Here is a 27,977-nt window from a genome sequence, read left to right on the forward strand (position 1 = left end):
TTGTGGAAAGATTGTTTGTCGTCGATGATGTCACTGCTCTGCTCGGGGCTCGAACCCGCAGCCTCGGGTACGTGAGACAGACTCGCTTACGTCATAGCATCTGTCGCTAGCACGTTTCATCATGTGTTTCGGGGAGTGATGTTTACAAACTGCAGGGGGGCTGCAAGTAACGATTATTTTCATAATCGCTTAATCTGTCAATTATTTTCTCCATTAATCGATTAGTTGTTTGGTTCATAAAACGGTGAAAAATGCTTCCCGAAACTCCAAGATGATGTTTTGTTTTATCCACACACCAAAGATTACTGTCAGAGCAAAGAAACCAGAACATATTCACATTTAAGAAGCTGAAATCAGAGGATTTTGACTTTTCCCCCATAAAACCTACTTGAGTTTAATCGATTATCAAAATAGTTGGCGATTAATTTAGTAGTTGATTACTAATCGATTAACTGTTGCAGCTCTACACTGAACCGACAGCTATCAGCTGATTTTTTTTTACAAAGTGTACAGGATTAAAATCACTTACTGCCCCTTTAAAACGTATGACGTGTTGAATTGAGTTGATTGTTCGCATTTGGTTTCTGTCATGAATCTTATTGAACGGACGGATATCGAATTGAACTCGGATGTATTTATCGCTGCGTAAGACAAAAAAGCTTTCTTTAAAAAAAAATAATTCCAAAGTTTCTGGTTTACATGTTTCATCAAAAGAAGGATTTGGTGGCTTGATAACGAGATGTGGGGAAGACGAAGTGAGGAAGATGAAGCTGATATCGAACTTCTCTTCTGACGGCGATAAAAAAACCACAAAGACAAACTGAAGCTTTTTTATCAGAAGAAGAATCGTGTGCGTGTGTGAGAGTAAGCCGAAGTCACAGCTGCATGTTATCTAGTAAACGGCATCAGCAGATGTTCATCGCCCCAGGGAGTCGGTTACCGTGGTTTCCGCTCTGCCTCCGTCTCTCCCGTCGTCCAGGTGACTGTTCTTCACTGCAACTTGACAAACATATTATTTATTGTCTCGCAATTCATTTGTCCTTTTTGGTTGTTCTTTGTGCTGCGGTGGATTAAAGTGCTACTGTAAACACACAGTTCAGAATGTTATGATCAAAATTATATATATATATATATTTTTTGTCTGTCTTTTTCTAAATAAAAGTTAGTTTCAGCCTATAACCCGCCTGGCACATGAAAGACCCTGGTTTTAAAACAACTAATGGTTAGCCTAGCTTAGCATAAAAAGACAGGAAGCAGGAGGATAGAACCTGAAATAATTATGTGGTGAGGTTGATATTGGATAAATAAAAGATAATTTCTTAAAAAAATGTATTTCAAAATTCCAGACTCAGATTTCCATCGCCGTTATTTTTTTAAATGTTTAATATATTGTTTTTAATGTTTAATATATTTTTTTAAATGTTTAATATATTTTTCATATTTGACTCTGAGTACAAATCACTAGATGTTTATTTAGTGAGTATTATATAAAGTAATATTATGTAAATAAATCATTTTAAAATCCCAACTGTTAACATATTACATTCCGACTGTGTTGATATTGAAATATTGATACTTCCAATTCCAAACGTTACCTGTTCTCGGTGTGTCGCTATGGCGACGTTTATCACCGTCTGTCGGAAACACTTTGAGGCGGATCATTAGAATTCTAGAATCTTTGGATTCGCGTCTTGTTTAGACTTCAGTCTGGAAACACAAATACTTTTCCAGACTTATCCAGACCTGGAAATGACTAAAATCAAATTCCATACCTGTCTACTGCAGGTGTCGAACACCCGAAGGTGGCGAATGGAAAGAAAAACACGGCACGCCCCATGTCAGGTTTTTTCCATTAACAATAAAAATTATTATCATACAATTTTAAAACGATACAAAAAACAAACAATACAAGGCAGAAGAGATGATAGAAGGCCGATGTCATTCCAACGTTAACAACAACAATAACTGTTATAATAGTCAAATGAACTGGACGACGTTCCCTCGCTGTGAACGGAGGCTCAAGTTATTTTTCGTAACTCAGAAAAGTTTCCTGCTGATCAAAAAAAACAAACAGATACACAAGTGCAGAAACCCACAGATCTCGTGTGGGAGTCCGTCTTTTTTCTTTCTTCTTTTTAAGAGCGGTTTAAAGTGAGAGCTGTAATCTACCTCGGCAACTAAATACATCACAGGAAGCACACGGACTGAAGGTTTGAAATGAAACAGCTGTTCTGTAAGCGGAGCAACCTGATAGGTTTAAGACTCGATAAAGATGGACGACATGACGGATCCCAAAAGTGAAGCCAGAATATCTGGATCGCCCCCCGGTGGCTGGCTGCAGTATAGGTCATAGACACCCCCCCCCCCCCCCCTCCATGTTAGCAGATGGGACATGGGTAATATTTAAAAAAGTACACAAGATGATTTCTGTCACTTTAGGTAGTTCTTATCTAACTGATGGCTCGATGACATCACCAGCACAAAATGGCAGCACCTATAGCCGAGATATTTGGGCCTCATTTTTTTCCGTGTCTTCCATCTTTAAATTTACAGTCTACGGCCGTTACTGGTTCCTTATTTATTATTATGTTAAATTTTGTTTGGGAGTAAAATGATGGTTATTATGCACCGGTTGCTACTGATATTAATCTTTAAAGGGACTATCTGTAAATCTTCTACACATCGCTAGCAAGCTAGCCGGTGCTAGCTTGCTTAGCATGCTAACTTCCGTAGAAGCAAAGATGCAAAAGCAAAGTTGAAATAGAACCAAAACAAGAGTTAGCATTGGTTTATAGCTTTCCACTGCAGGAGAAGGAACAGTCTCATCAGCAGCTGATGCTAACGTTAGCTATGTTGTAGCCCCTTTAACGTTACCAATCAGCTCCGGAACTGGATATCAAGTGCAAATCAGTACGTTACAGAACACGTTCATGAAAAAACTTCAGTCTTGAGTAAACCCAAATGAAATAAAAATATTTTGTGGAAAAAACAAGGAAATTCAAACCTTCACTGCTTCTTAATCTCTTCACATAGGAAACACAACGGACTGTGTCTTCTCTCTCTTACTGCATACGAGTCGTGGAACAGACCGGATCTTCTTCACGGACGTCCGACAGAAACTCGTGTTTCCTTCGCACGCCGGGGGGAGAACATCATCAGATCTGACGCCAGCACGGAGTCCGTGATATCTGTTGGTTTGTGTGTTAATACAAACTGGGATACTTTTGATTCAGAAATTATTCTTGTTTTCCACGACACATAGTAAACTGGAATTACAAGCTTCCAAAAACTGAAAACAGGACTGAAATCTCTACAGCAGATTCAGGTTTTTTTTCTGGTAAATTCTGGTTAAAAAGTCCGGAACCGTCCAGGGAACATTGTCCTTGTTAAGGTGCATTAAACACGTCGTCAGCTCCTTAAATCACTTTTTGTGTTCCACTTCAACACAAACTGCAGAGGACAGAAAAAGGGGCTTTGGCCGAGTTTCGCCGTTTGTTTCTCCGTCCGTTTTGTCCTCGTCACTTGGCGATTTAGAAAAGACGACACGAGAGAGAATTCCGAAAAAAGGCTTCAGTGAAATCACGACGAGAAAGCTGTGCGATCGTCTTTAACATCAAACGACGTCACGACGGGGAAGAGGGAGGAGGGTGCTGGCGATGAGAAGAGCAGAAAGAAGGAATAAATCTGTGTTCACTTGTAGACGCCTTCTTCATCGACGTTGGTGAAATGGAGCCGGGAATAATCAGCACACGAGATGTGATGAAGCGATCCGACAGGTTTTGCTCTGTACAAACTCCGATTGAGATATTTCCAAAGATACTGATATTTTTTCACCGCGCCCTGTTTTGTGGAAGACCATTTCTGCCGAAGGGGGGTGACGGCCTCACGCTGAGGACGGAAAATATAAAAATTTGTAGGAATTTTTTAACTTTGGGTCGAAATGATGAATGAAAAAAAAAAATTCCATTTAGAAAATTTTGTTTGATAAGTTTGATATTTTATAAATTACGAGATTAGAGACTAATTCAACGTGACACGTTACTTTGTCACAATTGTAAAAAAATATGTCAAAGTCAAATTTAAGTACAAATTTTTAAAAGTCAAAATCATAATGAATTAACTTAAAATGAAGACATGAGTAAAAACTCATGAGACCAAAGTAATACAATTATGACATAATTCTTTGGACTCATAATTTCCTTTATAAAGATTTTTCTTATGATCATTTTTTCTCCTTCTAAATATTTTTTTTTCTTGGCAGAAATGTGCTTCCACACAGTTGTGACGCCAGTCCGTCCTGTACGTGACAGATAAGTGACAGGCTCGTCCTTTGTCGTGGTTTCAACTGTTTTTTCTGGTCTTTCTTTCTTCCACCAACCAGCTCCAGACTTCACTTCTTCACTGGGAGTCTGCTCATTTGTAAGCGGCCATGTTTTCCATCCAGCTCAAGACTCCAGAGATCATCATCCTCATCTCGTTTCTTTGTTCTATCTTGAGCACAGAAGAGTTGGCTACTATCAAACTTCGACATGTGTTATCTTCATTAGTTGAGCCGCGTCTCGTCCAGACACTGGATAAAACCAGAAGCTAAGATGTTATCACGGTTAGTTTCTTCAGGTGAAAGCAGATCTTGTGGAATCATGAACGGATTCTGGGAGATTCTGCACTTTTTTTTCTCGTTTTGGTGCGTGAGCTTCTAAAAGGCCTCGGTCTCGCTCTAACTTTCAAAGTAAAATACTGGAATAGAACAGAAATTTTGGGACAGATTCCTTCTCTTAGAGAGGCATTAAGACCTTGTAGGCGTTCGTAGACGAGAGGCTTCAAATCCACCTTGAAGCATCCGTCCTGTGTTCTTCCGCAGCAAGAATTATTTCTTCATGGTTTTAATATTTGAGGGTCGAACGCTGGATCGAAGGCCTCAAGATCTTTCAACAATGTGTTCCATTTTGTTTCTGTCTTGGAGTGGGGGTTAGTTGTTTTTTTTACGAAGTTTTGACCAGGTCGTAGACGTAGATGAGAAAGTCGTCGTCAAACTTGATGAAGTAGACGGAGGGCTTGGCCTCCACCTGGTGGATGACCATGCCCGTTCGCTTGCCGCCGTCCTCTTTGGCGTACTCCACCTGTTTCCCCACCAGGCTGTCCACCACCTCGCCGGGTTCCCTCTCCGTCGGGACGCTGTCGTCTGCGGAGACGCGGGAAAGAGAGACGTTACCGCTGTAGGTGTGTTCAGGTAACATGTTGAAAAGACAAATGTTTGAATAAATGTTCCCTCACTGGATTCGGGCATGATGCGGAGGTCTCCCTCTTTGTAGTCGTCCAGCAGCTGGTACATGTAGAGGACGGGGTCCTTCTCGTAGGTGATGTAGAACCAGGTGGTCATGATGGGAGCCCGCGCCAACACCATCCCCCGCCACTCCTCCTTCGGACCCTCCTCCGTCTCGAACATGTGCTCCACCGCCTTCCCGATCATGGTGTCCGCCAGGCTGACGTCCGTCAGGCGGGATTTAGCTGCGGGGATAATCCATTTTTAAAAAACGTGTTAGCGTCCCGTTAGCGCCGTCCTGTGATGAGATGTTCGTCGCACGACAACAGAAAACCAAACCAGTGGATAGAAACTGGACGGACTATACTCTGTGAGTCTATTCTTAACCACAGCCAGAAAGAAATGATACGTTTGTCCAGAAGGTAGCGGCAGAGAGCTCATGTGGTTAGCTTAAACAAAAGGGATTATCGTAGCATTAGCATGTTGCAAGAGGGCAGCTGCAAGATGTTGGAAGATTTTTGTCTGCTTCTAGACCGAAAGTCCACATTGTATTTAAATTTTGGCAAATAAAGTATCGACTTCATCGGAATATTAGTATTGAAAAAAAACGAACGTCCCTTCGTTTGTCTCGTTTGACAGGGAGGTTGATTTTGACCGTCACACGCTAACACGTTAGCTCTGCTAATGTACGCCGATCGGTCAGATAAGGACTTAGGACCAGGATGATCGTCGCGTCTTAGCTAGCTGCTGACAGTGTCCTGGTGGCGTTCAAACAAAATGGCGGATGCCGTAAAAGTGTCTCATGGTACTTGGAGCGCGAGCAGAAACCCGAATGGTTTGGGAGACGACGTTCACCCTCTGTTGGAAGTCATCTGCTAATGTTAGCATGTTATTTTGGTTCATTACGAACATTAACGAGCTAATTTATTAGCATTTAGCGCGTTACAGCTTGACGATGAGTCGGCTGGTGTGTGATCCTGCAGCTCACCCAGTCGGTCGGGCAGCACCTCCAGCCCCTGAACCCTCTCGTCCTTGTGGAGCTCCAGACCGTAGACGCAGTCGAAACCATCGTACTTGATCAGGTAGAGCGCCGGGTTCACTGGCACCTGGTTGAAACGCACGTCCAGAATGAGAAAAAACCACACGGGCCGAGTAGGGAACCATGACTCTGCTCTTTGTCGCTTACCTGGTCGAGCACCGCTCCCTTCCAGACCACGTGGCCTCCTCCCTCCTTCCACACGTGTTGGATCCTGCAGCCGACGATGTTGCGTCGAGGCGGCTGTGACAGAACCTTGGTGGTCGGAGCCAGACTGCTCTTGTGTTTCCTTTACAATGACACGAGACAACACGGTGTCAGCACTTTGAGATCCTGTTTGTTGTTTGATTCCCTTCAAACAGAAACATCATCTTTTTATTCTAATCTCGTGTTTCCTGCAACAGGAAGTTATTCGGGCCACAAACTCACTTGTGGGGATTCTTCTTCTTCATCATATTTGCAGAAACACCTGCATGCCCTGAGGGAGAGAAAATAAATCACAGCACATTTATCAAACTATACAAAAATAAAACGATCAGTCAGTTTACTAGGATACTGCATTTTACTACCGACTGTCACATATTTATATGTATCGATACACGGATGGTAAAGATGACCCTTCCCCAGTATCAGGAATATTTTTTTATTTTTGCTCCTTACTTTTAAAAAAGTATTGTTGAAAGAATGAGGTTTTTTATTTGTTTTTGTTTAATCATGCAGTTTGTTACGCCACAGATTTTGGCGACAGCTCTGCCAATAGACAGTGTCACAGTTGTTGGTGTGATGGGCGATTTGAAAGACGACCCCTGACCTGCATCAGCTGCGTCTCTGTGTCCCGGAGCGTTCTTCATTCATCTGGAGGCAGGGGGGCAGCCAGGCTGCCCAGACGCACGACTGCAATCAGACCTGCACAGACCTGAAACGACGGGAGAGGCAACAGATGATCACTGACCATTACTGATACCTATGGGTGAGCAGCAGGAACTACATCAACAATAACAACAGGCCTCAGCGTTCGTCTGACAACGATCACTCGTGACAAACTGGGTCACAATCATTCAGCTTGATGATAAATAACATGATGATGATTTTAATTTCTATTTATTTAATTTAAAAAAAAATTACCATTTTTATTTTGTCTTTCATACAGCGGCTTCAGAAAGTATTCAGGCTGCTTCATTGTACTAAGACGAGGGTTTAATTGTTGATAAATAAAAGTGTCAGTTTTGTCCATCAATATAAAATCAATAACTCATGATGACAAAGTGCAAAGATGTTTTTTGAAAACCAGAAACTCACATTTACAAGAGTATTAGGAGATTTTTGATTGAGTACTCTTTGAGGAGTCCCTAAATCAATTAAATAAATCAACAAATCAATAACGTGAGCAGGTAAACGGAGCAGCTTTGGAGTTGTTGGGAGTTCTTTCAACAGCTGGTAAAGTTTTTTACCTGATTTCAAGAATTCAGGAACGGTGACGAGACGTTCTCTCTGTTTTTCAGGAGTCGGGCTTCACGTCTGTGCAGCAAAGCCGGGATCAGACCTGTGGCGATAAAAGGTAATTCATTGATACAGAACCTCAGACATGAAGTTTCATACTTAAAAACTACAGTGTGTAATATTTAGAAGAAGTCATTCACAGGAAATTGAGCATATTGTCCATAACTACGTGTTCGTATATGTCGTGGGACATGAGAAACCAAGTGGATTATGTGGAGGAGTAACGTAGCAGCAGCGACTTCAGCCTCTAAAAGGTTTCATCATGTCCCCGAACACGAGACTTCAATTATTGATCATTGGAGCCTGTGAGGGGAAAAGGGCTGCGGTGTATTATTTATCTGATGCAGGGTGTCATGTAACGGAACTGACCCTGGTCTGAACGCCTCTCTGTCGCCTTCAGTGTCTGTTCAGGACCTTTAACCATAAAAGAATATTCATTTAATCGTGTAAAGGCAGATTGGGGTATTTACAGAATTATTCAAAAAGTCGGTAACAACTTTTTTGTTTCTGGATCACACCGACAGGAACATTCAGACGAGGGTTGGCGCTGAGTGGAGTTAACCTCCGTGACTGTTCCCTGTTTTCTAACTTCTGTATTTTTTATATGTATGTTATTATTATTCATCTATTTTTGGTGTTTTTGTTTTCCGTAACAACCTGTTTCAAAAAATTCAATAACACACTAAAACAAACACCAATTCACGCGGTGCACGCACGCACACACACACGCACACGCACACACACACACACACACACACACACACACACACACAGACTCCTGCCCGCCTCTCGTTACCTGGACGTGAGGGAAAACCGAGCGAGCAGAAACACATTTTTTTTGCAGCGTTTGGCTGCAGCTGGTGGTGATTTCCCGTCTCGTTGCCCTGGGCAACACATGATTAGTCATCTGTTGTCATGAGGGGGGGGGCGCCGGGCTGGACAGCAAACGACATTCAGCGTCACATTCAGTCCAGAGTGGAACTTCATCAACGTTCTTCTGGGACCAGAGGGGTGGAGTCAAGGACCGAGCTGGTAGTAAAAGTAGAACGTTGCTGATGTTACACACACACACACACACACACACACACACACACACACACACACACACACACACACACACACACACACACACACACTGTACTGGCGCTGTAAGGACTGAAGTCCACCACTGACTGTTTCACTCCGTCCCCCCCTCAAAACATCTGGATCACATCAAGTCGCGGCGCTGCCCGGACCGTTCAGAGCACAATGAAGCTAATGTGCTGTTCAGAAAATCAGAATCTGTATTTTCATAAAAAAGGAAAAACTTAGAAGAAGAAGAAGAAGAGAGAATTTTTTCTCCCATAAAAACTACAGGAACCGATTTTATCAAAATAGTTGGCGATTCATTTAGTCGATTACCTCACATGATCGACATTTTATGAACCAAACAACTAGTCGATTATTTGATGATAAAATAATCAACAGATTTATCGATTATGAAAATAATCGTCAGTTGCAGCTCTATTGTAGTTCTCTCTCTCTCACGTTGACCTCTGATTGGATTTGGTTCAAAGTTGGTAAAGGGGGCGTGGCCACCAGGAGAAGTGCAAATCTCATCTTTCCATAACTTCAACCTAAAACCAAACCATACTTCATGTATGACATCATTGACTGAATTAGGGGGAAAAAAACATACAGAGCAGAACCCAAAAATTTATAAATATGTTTTTACATCTTCTCTCCTGTTGTTGATCAAAGTCTGATAATCTGATCGAACTGACGAGGTTTAAAAAAAAAAGAAGAAAAAAAAAATTATCATAATAATCATAATTAATAAACATACTGGTTCATCTGCAGCAGGCAGATTCTGCAGGCCCAGTGTCAGCCATGTTGCTCTCTCTATTATTTTTATTATTATTATTATTTTTAATACTCACCATGATTCACAGCTGCAGATCAGGTGAGCGGGGGGGCGGGAACCAGACACGCGGTCACCGGGGGAAGTGTCCGGCAGCGGTTCCGCGGTAAAAGGTAGAAAAAGAACCCAGACGAGGTTCGGTCTCTGTCTGCCGCTTCGCCCCGCCCCTCCCCCGCAGCACCAACCGTCGGCCGGCGGGAGAACGCAACGGACAAAACGAGCGCCTCACTGTGTGTGTGTGTGCGTGTGTTATTTTCTCGCTGTTTACCTGCGGGTGAGGCTAAAGCTAAGCTAACGGACAGGTGCACGTCGGTTCTCCGTCTTACCGTCACTGGGGTTTTATTGTTTGCGGGTAGAGGTCGGCGGGGGACGGGGCGGGGGGCGGCAGCGGCGGGGCTCGTCGCCTCCTGCGGGTCCGTCCACTGAGCCCGTTTCCACTTCGCAGGAACCAGCTCAGACTCCACGGCCATCTCACCGCCGAGGAGCGTGAAGCGGGCGGTGACGAAACGCGGACACTTCCGGTCGGGCCTTTCACAATAAGACGTGAGTACAACGGTCCAGATTGGAGAAGTTATGTTAGTTTTGTTGTTTAAAGGAATAAATATGAATATAACATCTAGTGGCCAGGTCCACGACATGTGTTAGCCTAGCTTAGCACAAAGACTGGAAGCAGGGCGGAAGTGCTAGCATGAGGATCCTTTTTTGTCCTGAATATTAAACGAGGGTAGAAATAACAAAACTAAACATGGCTTTCACATAGACAGACAATATAACAATAATAATGACTATAATAATAATACTGATGATGATAATAATAATAATAACATTCATTGTTACCATAAATATAAAATATGTTTTCCCATTTTGCGAGTGGCAAATATGAATGCAATAATAAAAACAGTTATTTCGAAAATATAGTTTAAAAGTGTAGTACATCTTTTGGGTGTAAATTCTGAATACAAAAAAAGTTTTACTATTATTATTGTTGTTATGATTAATAATAATAGCAATAACAATAACAACAATAATACATAATTTCGATCCCCCTTTCCTCTTTTACACTGCTCTGTTCTTCATAATGTTATGCTTTTTGTTTTTACTTTTATCTACGGTTAATTTGAATGAATATGCTTTTATTTTCCTTTATCACCTCACTTCCGGTCGTATTGCGGTGAGCCTGACGCTCTTCATGCTCCCTCCCCGCCCCTGCCCCTCGCTGCCAAATAGTGCAACTGAGAGTGGAGACAAGGACACAGATTGGCGCATTACGCTGTTCTCTCTTGCCTAATAGTGATCCGTCCTGGAGTCGAATGCGACAGTGGAGGAGACAGAAACAGACAGACGGACAATAATATCATAACAGTTATTAAAGCATCGTTGTCTTGTTTTAATTTCTCCTGTCAGAGCTGCGATGCTGCTGTCACTTAATGGACTTTATTCTCTATAATAAATCAGGCCTTGTCTATATTTCCGTATCAGTCTGAAGGTGTTGACACACGACAAGACAGAAAACAAAAGGACCTTCATTTGTTCGTTCATTCATTTATTGTGGAAAATTCCCAACGTGATCAGTTGGTTGTGTAGTGAATGGTGAAGGTTGACGTGGTCGTCTTGAAACCAGCGGTGGAACCAAACAGTTCTCATAGTTGTGGTGGTCAAGCTTTACTCGAGGTCTGTCGGAGGCCGACAACACGACAAGAAAGAGGTCGTCCATCGGTTCGCCGCTTGTATCGTCATGTTTCTCCTGGAATTCCTAAGACGGCGGACAATCGCGCGTTTTCTATGATTTTGTTCTCATTTTAATGCTGCGTTTGACTTCAGTCGGGTAAAGGGTTCGTGTGTAATGAACCCTTTCATTAGCCCCAGTGTGTAATGTTTGTAATTTTCTGGCAGCATCTGCTGGTAAAGTCGCAAACCACAAACCAACGGAGCGACCGACAGGGGACACTTTATGGTGGCCCACCTCTGATTCCATTTCCGGGAAGGGGAATTTCTGATTCACTTAATCTGAGCTGTCGGTGTACACGCAACAGTACAAGATAGAAAACTTTAATGTTCCTTCAGCATATTTTTATTGAAGGTTTATCATCCTCATCGATCTATCTATCTATTATATATCCATCTATCTATTATCTATCTATCTATTATCTATCGATCTATTATATATCCATCTATCGATCTATCTCACATTCCTTTGAACTGCTGCATGATGGACAGCAGATGCTCGCTGCGTTTCTGGACGCTGCTCTGCTCGTCCTTCAGCCTCTCCTGCTCCTGCAGCACCTCCTCCTGTGTGAATGATAATTGTGAGGACATTTTGGTCGATACGCACAACTTCAGAGGGTGTGTGTGTGTGTGTGTGTGTGTGTGTGTGTGTGTGTGTGTGTGTGTGTGTGTGTGTGTGTGTGTGTGTGTGTGTGTGTGTGTGTGTGTGTGTGTGTGTGTGTGTGTGTGTGTGTTCAACTGACTCGGAGTCTGCAGAGCTCCCTCCTCTCCCGGTCGTTCTCCTCAGCCCGGGCTCGGAGCCAGGCCTCGTTCTGAGAGCGATGTCTGTCCAGCATCTCCTGCAGCTCCTGACGCACACACACACACACACACACACACACACACACACACACACACACACACACACACACACACACACACACACACACACAAGACATGTTTTCTCAACTACAACAAAAAATGATATTGATTAGGATGTCAAGGTTAGGTTAGACTTTAGTATACCAGATTAGATTAGATTAGACTACAACATACTGGATTATATTACAGAAAGTCTAATGGATTAGATTCATCTAGATTAGACAGGCAGTATGGTGTGGGTCAGATTCAAGTAGACTTCATAGACACATATCATGTATTAAATTCAATAGATTGGATTGAGTTAGTTGAGATTAGATTAGATTAAGGCAGTGATGGACCTGTTGCTGCTGTTGTCTGTGGACCTCGTGAGCTTCCTTCTCTCTTTGCAGAGCAGCAGCAGCTTTAGACAACTCTGACTTCTCTCTGGGGAAAAAAGGTAAGTAGAAAGAATATTCACAGAGTTGATCAGTGAATCAGTCCCAGGATGATCTTCTTCCTGCATGCGTTAACTTGCGGTCGGAAATACAGATGTGAAAACCAACGTGTACCGATCCAGTTTGTGGAACTCCTGGTCCAGCAGAGCGAACGCTGCCTGGATCCTCTTCATGGCCTCATCTCGGACTGCACCGAAGTCTCTGTGGACAAACACCTGCAGGAGGAATCAGACTCACATCACCTGGTGTTTCATCAGAGTGAACAGAGAACAACTGGACTACGACTCCACACTGCTACTGTTGACAGTACTACTGCTCCTACTACTACTGCTACTACTACTACTACAACTACTGCTCCTACTACTACTGCTGCAATAGCTACTGCTACTAATTCTACTATGACCACTGCTACTGTAGGTACTTCTACTGCGACTGCTACTCCTACAACTACCCTCCTGCAAATACATGCTGCTCCCTCCTGCTACTACTGCTGATACTGCTGCAACAGTTCCTGCTTCTACTTTTACTGTCACTACTGCTACTGGAACAACTGCGGCTGCCTACTGCCTCTACCAATACTTCTACTACTGCAACGACCAGGGTACCTACTACCACCACTGTTACTGCAACTACTTCCACTGCAGCTGCTACTACTGCTAGAACTACTACTACCAATAATGGAACTCTCATAAGTACACCTCCCTACTACTGATACTGCTGCACCGACTAGGCCTCCTGCTGCTTCTTCTACCTCTGCAACTGCCGATGCTCCGAGAGCGTCTACGACATGAATCACCAGCGTATGTTTGTGAGGACATATAGTTGCCCACGGCCTCTTTTGCCTCGTGTCTGTGTGCAAGTGTGACTGTGTGATCGCTGTTACTGTTGCTGTAATTTGTCATCACCTGAGCGTCAGCCGCGGTGTTCCCGCTCCGGCCGCGCGGAGCCGAGGCCGCCTCGCTCAGCTCGTAGCGGACGTTGGGAACCTTTGTGGGGGCGAAGCTGCTTCAACAGTCACAACCCAGAACGAAACCACGAGTTTGTGAAACTGAGACGTGAGACTGGAACAGACGGAAACTGAAAACATCCGACACACGAGATGGACACGCAGGTGTGAGCAGCAGCTGCTGACCTGTGGCTGACTCCCTGCAGACCAAACTCTGACAGGATCTCCTTCATCACTGGGGGTTCCCAACAACCGCTACTGTCACTGTTTCTGAAGTTAAATCCTCCACAGTATTTTAGAATAACACAAATGTGAATACTGCACCTGGTTGTCTCTCGGAGGGGTTGATGAGCTTCATCACCTTCAGGTCATTAAACTCCTGCTCCTCATTCTTCCCTCCGAACACATACAGCTGCCAACCCAACAATCACACACATTTCGTATTAACACGGTCAACATAGCGACGCGAATGAGACGTTCGACTACGGACGACTGACGTGACTGTGGAGGATGAAGGCCGTGTGTCCGTGTCGACGAGCCGGAGGAAGCCCGACGTACAGCGGAACCTTCCACTTCATCTTGGCTGGAGAGACACGAGGGGGGAAATGTTTGACAAACCATAACCCGAAAACTTTCTTCTTGCTTTGGTTTCAGTCGCTCACCAATACTGAGTTTGTGGATTTCATTGGATGACGTCTCTGTGCCGTCCTCGTCTCTGCCTCTGCCGCCAAACAAGTAGACGTCCTCGACGGGGAAACGAGGAACATTCAGTGTGATCACACCACAACAACAACAACAACAGGATGGGCTGTGTCAGTCAAACCAGGATATTAAAGGGGCAGTAAGAGATTTTGGAGCAAGCTGTTTGTACCTTATCATGGTGTGCGCTCAGCGTCTGTCCGCTACAGGCCGCGGGCGATTCTCCCTTCACCTCCCACTTCTGCCACAGCAGGTTCCCTAGAAAATCAGGACGGACACAAAGGTCAGAGATCACAGGCCGAACGATCTGTGGGTGTTCACGGTTCGTTTGACCTCCGGTGTCACATTGGATGCTGGTTTCCTACGAGCAGATGTAAACAGTTATCTGATTTAAGAAAATCAGCTGTTTTATAAGGTAGGAAATAGATTTAACACGATTGTCAGAGGTGTGTTTCATAAGCACCTCGAATAACTTTTATTTTGTTTTTGCAAAAAAACTCAAAAGGGCATTTATCAACTTTCAAAAGCGACAGTTGTGGGAGTCTGGGGGTGACTGTCTTATATGGAATGATTCCATAAAACGTTACATTACGTGTTTCTAGAGGTTGTTGACATTTTAAAATTTCAAATGGTTCTTCTATCGATAGAATGAGTGACTGTAGCTGTGTTGTTGCAGGTTATTGCGCGACAGGACTGAGGTGAAACATTTCACACCCGAGGTCACGTGACTCGGCGTCTGACCTGTGTTGAGGACGTGAAGATCTTTACAGAAGTGTCCGTCTGCTCCCTGACCTCCGAACATGAACGCCTGCTCGCCGACCAGAGCGAAACTCTGACCACACCTACGCACACGCACACACGCACACACAGTCACAAATACTACAAAATCCTTTTACCTGCACATATAAATATACATTTTAATATTTCTCTAATAAGTCCTTTGTGGATCTTATGTCATATTCAGTGTCTCACAGGGCCGGAGGCAGCGATCCACTGGTTTTAACCGGCGTCCAGGAGAGAGACACTGAAACAAGTGGAACAATAACACGCATGAAGTAAAATAAGAAGAGACGTTAATCAAGATCATAACGCGGTTGGTGTGTGTTTTTGTTGTTTTATTCTCTGGACCCGTGCTGAAGACCAGGAGGTCGTCGGTCGGACTTCCTCCCAGGTTCCCTCCGTACACGTAGATGTTGTCTCCCACGGCGACAGAGCTGTGTCCGAGCGTTCTGGGGGCCACGCCCCCGGTTGCTAGGCGATCCCAGGTGAGGGACACTGGGAGGAGAAAGGGAAACATCATCATCACGGCCATGTTTAAGCAGAATGAGGAGCTCTCCTCTTCCTCCTCGTCCTCGTCCTCACCGATGTCGAAGCTGTAGACTCCTGGGAGACACTCGGTGGCGTCGGGGCGGCACACGCCACCAAACAGGTACAACTTGCCTTTCACCACACTGAGAGGAAGGAAACGGGACGAAGTTATCATAGTTGGAATCCAGGGGTGTATTTTGAATATTGATCCATCAGCGCTGCAGGTTACCAGAGGGCGTGTCCTTCTCTGGCCGCGGGGACGTCTCCGCTCTGAGGAATCTCCTCCCACGTCACGTCGTCCGGAGACACTGCGATCAGAGGTACAAGTCTATTCAATCATGTATTACTTTTATTTACTATGCAGAAGAAGTAGAATACCATTCATTTCATGGCACAGTTATGGAATATGTTTAATTTTTTTGACCTGTCAACATGTAGAAGTCGTTGAAGTAAACAGGTTCGATCTCCTGAAGAAAAGAGAAGAGTTCAGATTATATATGTTTTACTGTGCGGCTCCACATATTCAGGCAGAGGAGGAAAGAAGTGCTCAGATCCCAAAAGTACATTAGTATACTATATCATTTATTAATGTATGTATATATTTGTGCGTATTATCTCGTTATCATTTTGAAAGTCAAAATTAATGTAGTGGAGTAGAAATACGACATTTACCTCTGAAATGTAGAGAAGTGGAAGTATAAATAGATGGAAATACTCTTGTAAAGTACAATTACCTCAAGGTTGTACTTGGGTAAATGTACCTTCTTACTGTTCACCACTGTGTTCAGGTGTTTATGAGTCTAACTGTCTTTTTAAAAAAGGGGGTTGGGGGTCAAATGACCTCGTGGTTGAGGTCGGAGGCTCCTCCGAACAGAAAGGCGACGCTTCCCGCCACAGACACAGCGTGTCCATACCTGCCAAACAACCAGAAGACTAAATCTTTTATAGTTTCATCTGCACAGTTACTCTGTGTTAAGTTATTAATATATACATTAGCCCGTGCTGTAGTATAGTGTGTGTTTTACTGCTGAGCTTTTAATTTGAAGGAGGAAGAAGAAGAACGACGTGACCCACCTGGGACCTGGAGCTTCTCCCCTCGTCTCTCTCTCCAGCCAGTGACCGCTGGCTAACGCCATCCTCACGTCTGCCGTCACACACACACACACACACACACACACACACACACATATACACCCCGTTGCTTAAACTGAATTATGTCGTCACTCCATCTTTTTTTGGGGGCTCATGTTCCCTGAACTGGCGACGTGACGACAGACGTCAACCTGCCCTTTCACCTCTAGGTGGTGCTACAGCCACACGATGACCTTTAAATTGATATATCTTCATGCAAACTATTACATTTTTCTGTCATAATCCCACGTCTATATCTAGAGGATCGCGTGGCCTTGATGGATGTTTTAATTCTGAATGTTTTCTATTAAAAAAGCAACGTCATCTGAATCAAAACCTACTTGTTGGGATTTGCAGGATGGTGACTTCCTTCCTGTCGTCGTTCTGCTGAAGCCGCTCTGAGTCGCCTCAGCTCTGAGTCCAGCGTCCGTCCTCCTCATCCGTCCTCCTCGTCTCCGTTTACAGGTAAACCACACCGTCCTCTGCTGCAGGTACACTGTTGCCTATAGCAACCACTCCAAACATACTGGATACCAGATCAGGTCGGCAGCGTCCAACAGGACATGTACTCAATCAAAAATACAAATACTAGTTATCAGTAACAGAAACAAACAATATCAGCTGTTGTTGTGATGTTTAAGGGTTTTGTGTACAGGTTAATAAAACTGATGTGAAGCAATGGGGTCTAAATATTTTTTTTCAATTTATGTTTGGGCAAAATTTTTTACCATTAATTTTAAGATTCAAGATTTGTTACATTGTCATTGTGCTGCTGCGGACAACAGTCCAACAAACGTGATGTCACTCCCTGAGATTTGGAAAACAGTATGAAAATGTCCAAAAGATAACTGAAGAGATACAAATAAATATATAGGTATGAAAGGAAACATACATTATTTAATTACAACTGTGGATTATATGTATATAAATATATATTTAATAGGTCTTTAATAACAAATGAATGACCTCTTGTTTTGTGAAGTTTTTGATGCATGCTGGGACAGTAGAGGCCTGTGACCTCTGTGACCCCCAAAAAGATTAAGCAGAGAAAGAAACTGACACAATCGTTTTGTGATTCTTGTTATTAATATTTTGAGAAAGAACAAAAAATAAAGTGGATTCTTATTATTTCAAAACTAATGTGAACCAGTTGAAGTCTTCTGCTGATTGATGATGTAAACGCTGTCACGTTTCCCGCCACCACTCATTTTTTTCATCTTCACACACACACGCACACACACACACACACACACACACACACACACACACACACACACACACACACACACACAGACACACACACACACACACACACACACACACACACACACACACACACACAGCCACCGACACGTGACAGAACCCTCTAAATCCCACCGCCTGCCACTGTCGCCACTAACCGGAAAACTGCTTCATTTTCAAAATAAAATAAACAAGTTGACAAATCTTTGAACACATTTAGAGGAGAGAAAAAAACAACTCCTTGATAACTTTATAAGGAATTAAACATCAACGTGTTTTAGGAGTTTGCAACAATAAAGTCCAACAAATGTAAAATTAATAAATAAAAATAAATGTGACCTGTTGGGTCTCTGTAATATTCTGAGGTTTCAACATTGAGATCATGTATGTTGTCATTATTTGGCGCGATAAAAATTAGAGCCTGACCGATATATATAACTAATATGAGCCTTTAAATGTGCATTCATGTTTTTACATTTTAGGTAAAATAAATGTTTATTTTCTTAATTCAAATTCGATTTATTGGGCTGTATTTGTAATTTAATTTTTTTCAATGTATAGTTATTTATGATGAAGTTCACGGTTAAACTAAAATATCAAGCCTCAATTACATTTCTGTCATAAAGGTTTGATAATGACATCTTAAGAATCATTGACAGATTAAAATACATATATACATATTTATATATGTGTGTATATATGTATTTTGGGTTTTTGTTTTAATCTGGCAATGATTCCTAAAATATATGTATGTATATATATGTACATATATATATATTTTTTCCAATTTGTCAATGATTTTATGATGTATATATACACACACATATATATGTATGATGTATATATATATATATGTGTGTGTGTGTGTGTGTGTGTGTGTGTGTGTATATATATATATATATATATATATATATATATATATATATATATATATATATATATTAGGAATCATTGACAGATTTTAAAAATAAATAAACAAATAAATAATGAGCTTTTGTTGTGAAGAGAAGCTGGACGCCAACCGGAAGTGGTCGTGAGCGGTGTGACTTGACGGGAGGATCGGCGGACCGGACAGAGACTGTGACCGGGACAAGTTGTGGATTATTCTCTGTCACGTTTCTCGCTCCGAACCTTCTCTCTCGGGTTTTAGCCTCTTCGGGGCTAAAAGCAGATCAAGGAGTTCATCCTGGAAGTACCCGGGGAACCGCGCATCTCTACGCGGCATGGAGGGTGCTTCGTGCCCGGCCGGTGCGACGAGATGATGGCGGCGGCGGCGGAGCCACCGGCGGCGGCGGCGGCGGCCACCGGCCCCGGTCGGGTGGTGCTGGTCAAGAAGATCCTCATGAAGGACGGAGCCGCGGTGCGTGAAACGAGCCAACCCGCCATTTTACTGTCCGCCAACCTGCCGCGGTTATTATTGAATATCCTGGAGGGTTCATATTTAATTATTGAATGTACTGGAGGGTTCATATTTAATTATTGAATGTACTGGAGGGTTCTTATTTAATTATTTTATCAGATTCAGTATTTAGTTGATGCGATGTTTGATTTTAATCTGTGTGTGTGTGTGTGTGTGTGTGTGTGTGTGACATAACAGGGTGTGAGAAGTCTCATTTATACATTTATCTAAAGAAAAAGAAGAAATAAAGCAGATCATATTTTCTTACTGTAATCTGGTTTATTGATTTTTTTCCGTGCGTAATAATTATAAAAATATATAATTGATGTCCCAGTTGTTGTAATGAGTGAGTGTGTTTTCATATATGCGGCGGAGGGATGGTGTGGATGAGGCCGTGATGGAGGCCCTGTGGCCCCGCGCTGTGGTGCTGATGCTGATGATGATGGATCCGTCGTCTGTTATGTAACCGCGGCCGGGCGGAGACTAAAGACCCGGGCCCCGCACGGCGTCCATTTTATCATCCCTGCCTCCTCCACCGTCACCTCACAGTGTCTCACCATCACCATCATCACCATCATCATCATCATCATCATCATCACCATCATCACCATCTTCATCATCACCATCATCATCATCATCACCATCATCATCATCACCATCATCATCATCACCATCATCATCACCATCATCATCATCATCACCATCATCATCACCATCACACACGACGACGACAACAATTGCGTCGTTTGTCACCGAGGCGCTGACGCAAATCAAACGTGACGTCACATGACAATTGACTCTTTTTTGGGTCTCAAATGTCTTTTTGTTGCAGCATCAATTCGAAATATAATAATACATCAAACATTGTGTGATGGCAGCTTCTCCATCGTTTTCAACTAGAGCCCCGACCGATACGGATTTTCGATGGCCGATACCGATACATTACCGATATGTATTAATATAGATAAAGATATATATTTCGATGATATATATTTTTAAATCTTGTTATGATTCCTAAAATGTCGTTATCAAACCTTCATGACACAGACGTGTAATTGAGGCTTGATATTTTAGTTTAACTGTGAGCTTTATCATGAATAACTATAAATTGCAAAATACAAATACATAGAACTTATAACCATCGTGTATTTGACATAAAATGTAAAACATAAATGCACATTTAATGGCTCCAATCTGTTGACCGATAATGTCGGCTCTTAAAATATCCGATGCCAATATGTCTGTCAAAGGTAAATCTCCCCCAACACCTGAATATGAGCAGAATATGTTTCCTTTCAAATCTGAGTCACATTAGAAATTGTAAAGGTGTTTATGAAATGTGTCTTGTGTTTGTGTGTGTTCCAGCTGCAGCAGGGTATCGGCAGGCCCAGTGTGTATCACGCCGTGGTGGTGATCTTCCTGGAGTTCTTCGCCTGGGGTCTGCTCACCACGCCCATGCTCACCGTGAGTATCACTGGGCGATACGGCCTGTAAATAACATCGCGATATAACAAAAATATATCGCGATATTTTAAAATCTTCTCTAAATGCACAATTTTACCCTTTGACGCAGACGATCACACCAGTGTGATGATTCTAGTACGTCTCTCTACATCGAATATATTTGCGATACCGCCGCACCCCTAACGTCCTATCACGCTCGCAATGACGGCTAAGCCGCCGCTTCCCGATTGGCGAAGGTTCATGACGGGTCGCGTCAGCGCCACGTTACGCTTGTAGCAAGCACGCCTGATCATGATGCAAGATTTAGGCAAGATGTGTTGTTTGCATGTTGTGGAGCACGAGCAGGAAACGTTGCGTTGATTTTCGTGTAGGTTTATTTTTTTTACAATTGTTCTGTCTCTTCGTAGGTTCTACATGAAACGTTTCCGCAGCACACGTTCCTGATGAACGGACTCATTCAGGGCGTGAAGGTGAGAACTTCCAACTCTCTGGTTCTCAGGATTCACAAGCCGAGACCCACAGTCTCTAAAAGATGAATCCATGTCCACGTTACTGACTCCGCCCCCTTCCTGTCCAGGGTCTGCTGTCGTTCATGTCCGCTCCTCTGATTGGTGCGCTGTCGGACGTGTGGGGCCGGCGCTCCTTCCTGTTGGTCACCGTCTTCTTCACCTGCGCCCCGATCCCCCTGATGAGGCTCAGCCCCTGGTACGACTCACTCTCAGTGTGTTGACCAATGAGGAGACTTCTCAGTTGGCGTAAGCTTCAGTAGCGCAGGTTCCTTCTTCCTTCTCACGTCTGCTCGTCCTCCAGGTGGTACTTCGCCATGATCTCCATGTCCGGAGCCTTCTCCGTCACCTTCTCCGTCATCTTCGCCTACGTCGCCGACGTGACCTCAGAGAGGGAGCGGAGCACGGCCTACGGTCTGGTGAGGAGCCTTGATTTTGAATGTGCTGTCACTGGATTTAAAGGTGCAGTACGTACGTTTTCTCTGTCGCCGAACGTGGTTTCTTGCCGGGAGCAGGTGTTGGTCGCCTGTCATGAGCTTTGTCCATTGTTGCGTCCACGAAACAAAATGCAAGCCCGACGAGACGGGCCAGCTTGTTAGCATGTTAACAAGCAACAATTAAAAAATAAATGTGTGTTTGAGGTAATAAAGACATTTACCGTCCTTTAGTTTTTCATTATTACATAAAGTAAAAATCGGTGTTCGTCCACCTTCGTCCTTCATGCGTGAACCAATCAAATTCATAAGTCGCCGCTTGTGAGGATCAAAGTTATTCTGTTTTTTCTAGAGCTGCGACAGTTAATCGATGAGTAATCTTTTTGATAATTATGATAATTGATTAATCGGTTCAAGTAGTTTATATGGCGAAAAAAAAAGGCAAAATTCTCTGATTTCAGCTTCTTACATGTGAATATGTTCTGGTTTCTCTGCTCCTGTGACAGTGAACTGAAGATCTTTGGTGTGTGGACAAAACAAAACATCGTCTTGGTGGTTTTGTGAAACACGGTCGACATTTTTCACCGTTTCATAAACCAAACAACGAATCTATGAATCGCTAATGAAAATAATCGTTAGTTGCAGCCCTAGTTTATTCAAAATCCCTGAGAATAACCTTCTCTTGTGAGCATGTGTGAAGTGTCATGAAGCGCCACAATGACCTCATGGATGAATGTCGGTGTTGAGCGACTGACACTGAATCTGCGGCGTCAGATCCCAAACTGACGCGTCGGCTGAATCCGAGTAACAGGAGAAAAAGAAAACACCTCCAGGGTTTATGTCTCTGTTTCTGAAACCTGCTGTCAGTTTGACACCAGCGTCTGAAGAGAGTCCTCTGCGTCTCTCTCTCTCTCTCTCTCGACCGCCCAGGTGTCGGCGACCTTCGCGGCGAGCCTGGTGACGAGTCCGGCCATCGGCGCGTACCTGTCGGCCTGGTACGGCGACAACCTGGTGGTGCTGCTGGCCACGCTGATCTCGCTGGCCGACATCTGCTTCATCCTGCTGGCCATGCCCGAGTCGCTGCCCGACAAGATGAGGCTCAACACCTGGGGGGCGCCCATATCCTGGGAGCAGGCCGACCCCTTCGCCGTGAGTCACTCGCTCCGATCGGCTCGTCGTTCCATCCCTGACTGGTTCTAGAATGACTGTGTTACTGGAATGTGATTGACCGATCGTCTCTCTCTCTCCCCCCGTCAGTCTCTGAGGAAGGTGGGTCAGGACTCGACCGTCCTGCTCATCTGCATCACCGTGTTCCTGTCGTACCTGCCGGAGGCCGGACAGTACTCCAGCTTCTTCCTCTACCTCAGACAGGTGAGGCAACAGCGCGGACAAACAGGCGCGAGTGACGCGGCGCGAACATCAGCTCTTTAATCGTTTTGTGGTGAACTCAACAATGTGTTGATTGTAATAACACAATGATGATAATAATATCATCATTTCTCTCGCAGGTGGTAAATTTCTCCTCCACAACCATCGCGGTTTTTATCGGAGTGGTGGGAATTATGTCCATCGTAGCTCAGGTAACACACACACACACACACACACAAACACACACACACACACACTGCAGAGAATATTTACTACACATACATATACATAAACGTATGTATTTCACATATCTTCCTCGCTCTCCTCAGACTCTGTTCCTCACCCTCCTGATGAGAACTCTGGGTAACAAGAACACGGTTCTGTTGGGTCTGGGTTTCCAGATCCTCCAGCTCGCCTGGTACGGCTTCGGATCCGAGCCATGGTGAGATTCCTCCTCCTCCTCCTCCGCACACCCGAGTGCATTTACTACTTCATTAATGAATCATTTAATATAATGAATAATATATAACTAATAATAAGATGTTGGTTGAAGGGAGTATGATTCATTTCAGATTTCTGGAGGTTGTTATCGACCGGTTCATTGGTCGGTGGATTCGCACTCTTGAAGCTGTTAAAGCTAATGAACAAATAAAGTGTTTTTTAATCTTTGGAACCTATTTAATATGATGTGATTTATTGATTAATTTCAGTTAATAAGGATCAAGTGTGGATGATCAGCGTAGAGACAATGTGACTAGATGAGTCAAGGCCGTCTGATCGTCTGATCTGACTCTGGAGCGTCAGTTAGACAAGATGGAGGACAGATGTGATGTGTTCCAACACCCAGCTTATCACTCTGTGTGTGTGTGTGTGTGTGTGTGTGTGTGTGTGTGTGTGTGTGTGTGTGTGTGTGTGTGTGTGTGTGTGTGTGTGTGTGCGTGTGTGTGTTGACAGGATGATGTGGGCGGCCGGTGCTGTAGCAGCGATGTCCTCCATCACCTTCCCAGCTGTTTCTGCTCTGGTGTCACAATCTGCTGATCCTGATAAACAAGGTGACAGAGAACATCTCTCCTCATCTTATCTCTTCCTCTCTAATCTGTCCTCCTCTCCTCATTTTATCTCCTCCTCTCCTCTCTCCTCTTCCCATCTCTTCCTCTCCTCTCATCTGTCCTCCTCCTCTCTCCTCTCTCCTCTCTCCTCTCCTCCTCCCACATGTTTCCCAGTGTCCTCACTAACACCACCTCTCCCCCCTCCTCCTCTCTCCTCTCATCTGTCCTTCTCCTCTCTCCTCTCCTCTCCCCTCCTCCTCTACCCTCTCCCCCTCCTCCTCTCCTCTCATCTGTCCTCCTCCTCTCTCCTCCTCTCTCCTCTCTCCTCTCATCTGTCCTCCTCCCACATGTTTCCCAGTGTCCTCACTAACACCACCTCTCCCCTCTCCTCCTCTCTCCTCCTCCTCTCCTCTCATCTGTCCTCCTCCCCCCTCCTCCTCTCTCCTCCTCTCTCCTCTCATCTGTCCTCCTCCTCTCTCCTCCCCCCTCCTCCTCTCCTCCTCCCACATGTTTCCCAGTGTCCTCACTAACACCACCTCTCCCCCCTCCTCCTCTCTCCTCCTCCTCTCCTCTCATCTGTCCTCCTCCCCCCTCCTCCTCTCTCCTCCTCTCTCCTCCCCCCTCCTCCTCTCTCCTCCTCCCCCCTCCTCCTCTCTCCTCTCTCCTCCTCCCCCCTCCTCCTCTCTCCTCCTCTCTCCTCTCTCCTCTCCTCCTCCCACATGTTTCCAAGTGTCCTCACTAACACCACCTCTCCCCCCTCCTCCGCCCTCAGGCGTGGCTCAGGGGATGATCACAGGGATCCGAGGTCTGTGTAACGGTCTCGGTCCAGCTCTGTACGGATTCATCTTCTTCCTCTTCAACGTGGAGCTCAACACCTTGGACCCGATCCCGGGCGACTACAACATCGACCCGCTGCCGGCGCATGGTCCCACGGAGGTACGGACGTTTGCTCGTTTGTTGTTTTCTGGGTTAAGTCCAACTGAAACATTGTTGAAACAAATCTATTTTTCTGTGTCTGTCCCGCAGCGAGGGCTCATCCCCGGCCCGCCCTTCCTGTTGGGGGCGTGCTCCGTGGTGGTCGCCTTCATCGTGGCGCTCTTCATCCCCGAGAAGCCCACCTGCGCCTCCTCCTCCTCGGAGCTGTCCCTCGGCGACAAGCCCCACCCGGACAGCAAGGAGTCCATGTCCTCGCTGGCCGGCGTCCACATCAACACGCCGCTCCCGGGCAGCGACGAGGAGGCTCCTCCCAGCGCCAGCGACGAGGACTTTGAGCCGCTGCTGCAGGACAGCATCGTTTGACGGGCGGGGCGGAAAGAGCCGATTGACATTTTTTTTGCAAAAGCAGTCCCACGTTTTTCTTTGCACTAGGAAACCGTGAGTGACGGCGAGGAGTTCCTCTGCCCTCAGAGACAGGCAACATCTTGTGAAGCGACCAATGAGGACGGTTCTGTCAGAGGAGGGGGGCGGGAGCAACGAGCTGAAAAATAAGATGTCATCATTGAACTGGACAGAAGAGACGACGGCGGGACGGTTGGCGGTCGTCGGCCGATCGCGTGACGAGTGTTCGGAGGATTCACGTTCATCTCAAAGCTTGAAGTCGTTGATTGTTTTTTTTGTGATAAACAAGCGAAGGTGTTTTTTAATCCTTCAACTTTATGGATCTAAAGCTGTTTATTAACGTTGTGTTTTATTTTTTTATTGGTTTATTGTATAAAGGAAACAAGTCTGCTACATATTATTCACAGCAGCAGAAACATCAGTATTGATTTATACTTTTTCATTTGCTGAATAACTTTTCCTTTTCTTACACTTTTTCCTCTTTGCCAGAGCTTTTTTTTTATTATTATTCGTTTTTTAATGTTCAGCATCTTACAAGCTAATGATGCCGAGGTATGAATGTGACAAACATGATCCAACAAAATATCATTTTTATTTTCATCCAACTCAGATTTTTTCCCCCTAAGAAGTCGCAAAAATGTATTTTTTGTAGATATTATAGAAAAATACGAAACACAGAATACTTACAAATATAAATTACCTCACTGGATAGCTGTCACTCACTTGTCGTCCCCGTGTGTCACACTACCTCAGATCACTTTTTTTTATTATTCTTTATTATTTTTTTTCTATCATAGTCACTTTATGGAAGTGCCGCTGCTGGCTGCTGGCAGTGGGAGAAAAAAAACTCAGAGCTGCAACCCTGATGTTTTTATTTTAGAATTGTTTTAATTTCATGTGATTCTGCAACAGAGACGATTGAAAAGTGTGAATTTTACTTTTGTTAAACTTTTGTTTTTTACTTTTAATTTTGTCATTTTGGTGAAGGTCCAACACCAAAAGCTAAACACTAAAATCTCACCAATTGTGGCGTGTAGATATTAATATATATTTAATTTAATATATTTAATATATAATATTTTATATATATATATATATATATATATATATATATATATATATATATATATATATATATATATATATAAAATATAATATGTATTTAATGGATATATTTAGCCAGATTTGTCTACGACTAACTACAACACCACGTTGCTCTCAGCTCTTGTCTCATATTCCGATTGTCCTCTGGTGTTGTAATACCAAACTTTTTCTTGTTATATAAAATTGATTTATGACACGACTTTGCTTCCGCGGTGTCACGATGTCATGTAACGCCCCTCGCTGCCATCGTGACACCTCAAAGTTCCTCAGGGTCGGTGGTACCTTCGATTAGAACCTCCACCGGATGCTCGGACCCAAAATAATCTTGTCTATTCTTTATTTTTTTTTGCGTGTTGCAGGTTTGAGGGTTTTTTTCTTTCCCGTCAGCAGTAAAAACAAAAAACCCTGTGAATGAATTTATACTTGAATCATCAGACAGAGATTTTATGAGAGATTTATTAAAGGAACAAATCTTGAAGAGTTATATAAAACTGGCACAGAGTTGTACATAACCTGTTTGATTTATGACCTTAACGTGTAAATGAAAATGTGAATACTATGGTTTTTGTATATCATGTATAAGTAAGTGAAGTAGTATTTTTTTTTAGTCCTGTGACGCTCAGTGGCACTAAAGCAGTGGATTAATCATTCTTCTTTAGTTCATCAAATTGTAATAATTCCCGCTTTTATTGAGCCCTGAGTCTGTTTACATGCGCACTAGTATCTTATTCTGTCTTTAGTCACATTATGTGTAAAAAAAAAGCTCATTTATATCCCTACAACTCATATACAGTTTTTAAATTACCTTTTTTAAGATAAAAACTTGAAGATATATGCATTTTAATGAGTTCTACCATATTATCCCATTTATTGATTTTGCTCGTCCATTTTTGTTTTTACAAATTCCATAATGCAGGTTTCTATGTTTATATGTGTACAAATACTGACAAATTATAATTTAGGATATTTTAGTGTGCATTTAAATACTCAGAGGTTATTTACTCGACCACTGCGGCCGCTCGGTGACCCGACAGTGTAAATATTGTACGAGGACTGGATGTCTGTACTGTACTGTACATGTGACAGAAACCAAATGTACAACTGTAAATACACTTTGTCCAGTGTCTCGTCTGAAAGTGCACCAGCCCCTTGTTGGAAAATTAAAATGGAACAACACATGATGTGAGCCTTATATATATTATATATATATTTTTATTAGGTTTTTTTCATAATATTTTATCCCCTTCAGGGCAAATCATTTTTCTTTTCA

General features: G+C 43.6%; 3 protein-coding genes across 16 annotated transcripts; 1 reads left to right on the top strand and 2 right to left on the bottom strand.

Moving 5' to 3' along the window:
- Positions 1-1,838: 1,838 nt before the first annotated feature.
- LOC118285347 (spindlin-1) lies at positions 1,839-10,162 on the bottom strand. Of its 5 annotated transcripts, none has more exons than XM_035608948.2 (9): positions 10,026-10,162; positions 7,751-7,842; positions 7,599-7,648; positions 7,111-7,215; positions 6,729-6,777; positions 6,450-6,588; positions 6,252-6,369; positions 5,275-5,508; positions 1,839-5,182 (listed from the first exon to the last, which is right to left on the bottom strand). In XM_035608948.2, the coding sequence occupies exons 4-9, from the start codon at positions 7,148-7,150 to the stop codon at positions 4,983-4,985; spliced, it is 780 nt and encodes a 259-aa protein (XP_035464841.1). In that variant the 5' UTR covers positions 7,151-7,215; positions 7,599-7,648; positions 7,751-7,842; positions 10,026-10,162; the 3' UTR covers positions 1,839-4,982. The 5 variants fall into 5 exon arrangements, with proteins under 5 accessions (XP_035464841.1, XP_035464842.1, XP_035464838.1 ...); XM_035608949.2 differs by lacking the exon at positions 10,026-10,162 and adding an exon at positions 8,169-8,184; XM_035608945.2 differs by lacking the exon at positions 7,599-7,648.
- A 1,032-nt stretch (positions 10,163-11,194) lies between these two features.
- zmp:0000001301 (rab9 effector protein with kelch motifs) lies at positions 11,195-17,373 on the bottom strand. The gene is made up of 19 exons (XM_035608936.2): positions 17,145-17,373; positions 16,747-16,816; positions 16,514-16,586; positions 16,097-16,136; positions 15,902-15,980; positions 15,727-15,815; positions 15,493-15,639; positions 15,337-15,388; positions 15,106-15,206; positions 14,537-14,622; positions 14,328-14,409; positions 14,163-14,248; positions 13,990-14,077; positions 13,852-13,900; positions 13,625-13,721; positions 12,834-12,934; positions 12,624-12,708; positions 12,168-12,272; positions 11,195-11,988 (listed from the first exon to the last, which is right to left on the bottom strand). The coding sequence occupies exons 2-19, from the start codon at positions 16,806-16,808 to the stop codon at positions 11,884-11,886; spliced, it is 1,527 nt and encodes a 508-aa protein (XP_035464829.2). The 5' UTR covers positions 16,809-16,816; positions 17,145-17,373; the 3' UTR covers positions 11,195-11,883.
- Positions 12,337-27,888, top strand: mfsd14ba (major facilitator superfamily domain containing 14Ba). Of its 10 annotated transcripts, XM_035608918.2 has the most exons (16): positions 12,337-15,793; positions 15,889-15,992; positions 16,719-16,814; positions 17,161-17,268; positions 19,056-19,405; positions 20,810-20,908; positions 21,316-21,378; positions 21,486-21,613; positions 21,719-21,833; positions 22,779-22,997; positions 23,106-23,219; positions 23,357-23,428; positions 23,546-23,658; positions 24,171-24,268; positions 25,038-25,201; positions 25,292-27,888. In XM_035608918.2, the coding sequence occupies exons 5-16, from the start codon at positions 19,304-19,306 to the stop codon at positions 25,562-25,564; spliced, it is 1,560 nt and encodes a 519-aa protein (XP_035464811.2). In that variant the 5' UTR covers positions 12,337-15,793; positions 15,889-15,992; positions 16,719-16,814; positions 17,161-17,268; positions 19,056-19,303; the 3' UTR covers positions 25,565-27,888. The 10 variants fall into 10 exon arrangements, with proteins under 10 accessions (XP_035464811.2, XP_035464813.2, XP_035464812.2 ...); XM_035608920.2 differs by lacking the exon at positions 16,719-16,814 and having other exon boundaries at positions 19,051-19,405; XM_035608919.2 differs by lacking the exon at positions 16,719-16,814.
- The last annotated feature ends 89 nt before the right edge of the window (positions 27,889-27,977 follow it).

Source organism: Scophthalmus maximus, chromosome 20 (genome assembly GCF_022379125.1).
Source record: "Scophthalmus maximus strain ysfricsl-2021 chromosome 20, ASM2237912v1, whole genome shotgun sequence".
In the NCBI taxonomy this organism is placed as follows: Eukaryota; Metazoa; Chordata; class Actinopteri; order Pleuronectiformes; family Scophthalmidae; genus Scophthalmus; species Scophthalmus maximus.

Excerpts from the sequence above, each read along its gene's own strand:
- LOC118285347 (XM_035608945.2), bottom strand. The coding sequence starts at position 7,150 with ATGAAGAACGCTCCGGGACACAGAGACGCAGCTGATGCAG. Across the intron at positions 6,778-7,110 it reads CAGAGACGCAGCTGATGCAG|GGCATGCAGGTGTTTCTGCA; the intron begins GTCAGGGGTCGT and ends TCTCTCCCTCAG. Across the intron at positions 5,509-6,251 it reads GGTGCTGCCCGACCGACTGG|CTAAATCCCGCCTGACGGAC; the intron begins GTGAGCTGCAGG and ends TTATCCCCGCAG.
- zmp:0000001301 (XM_035608936.2), bottom strand. The coding sequence starts at position 16,808 with ATGGCGTTAGCCAGCGGTCACTGGCTGGAGAGAGAGACGAGGGGAGAA. Across the intron at positions 15,207-15,336 it reads GGATCGCTGCCTCCGGCCCT|GTGTGGTCAGAGTTTCGCTC; the intron begins GTGAGACACTGA and ends GCGTGTGCGTAG. Across the intron at positions 14,623-15,105 it reads TCTTCACGTCCTCAACACAG|GGAACCTGCTGTGGCAGAAG; the intron begins GTCAGACGCCGA and ends CTGATTTTCTAG.
- mfsd14ba (XM_035608918.2), top strand. The coding sequence starts at position 19,304 with ATGATGGCGGCGGCGGCGGAGCCACCGGCGGCGGCGGCGGCGGCCACC. Across the intron at positions 20,909-21,315 it reads TCACCACGCCCATGCTCACC|GTTCTACATGAAACGTTTCC; the intron begins GTGAGTATCACT and ends GTCTCTTCGTAG. Across the intron at positions 24,269-25,037 it reads TGCTGATCCTGATAAACAAG|GCGTGGCTCAGGGGATGATC; the intron begins GTGACAGAGAAC and ends CTCCGCCCTCAG.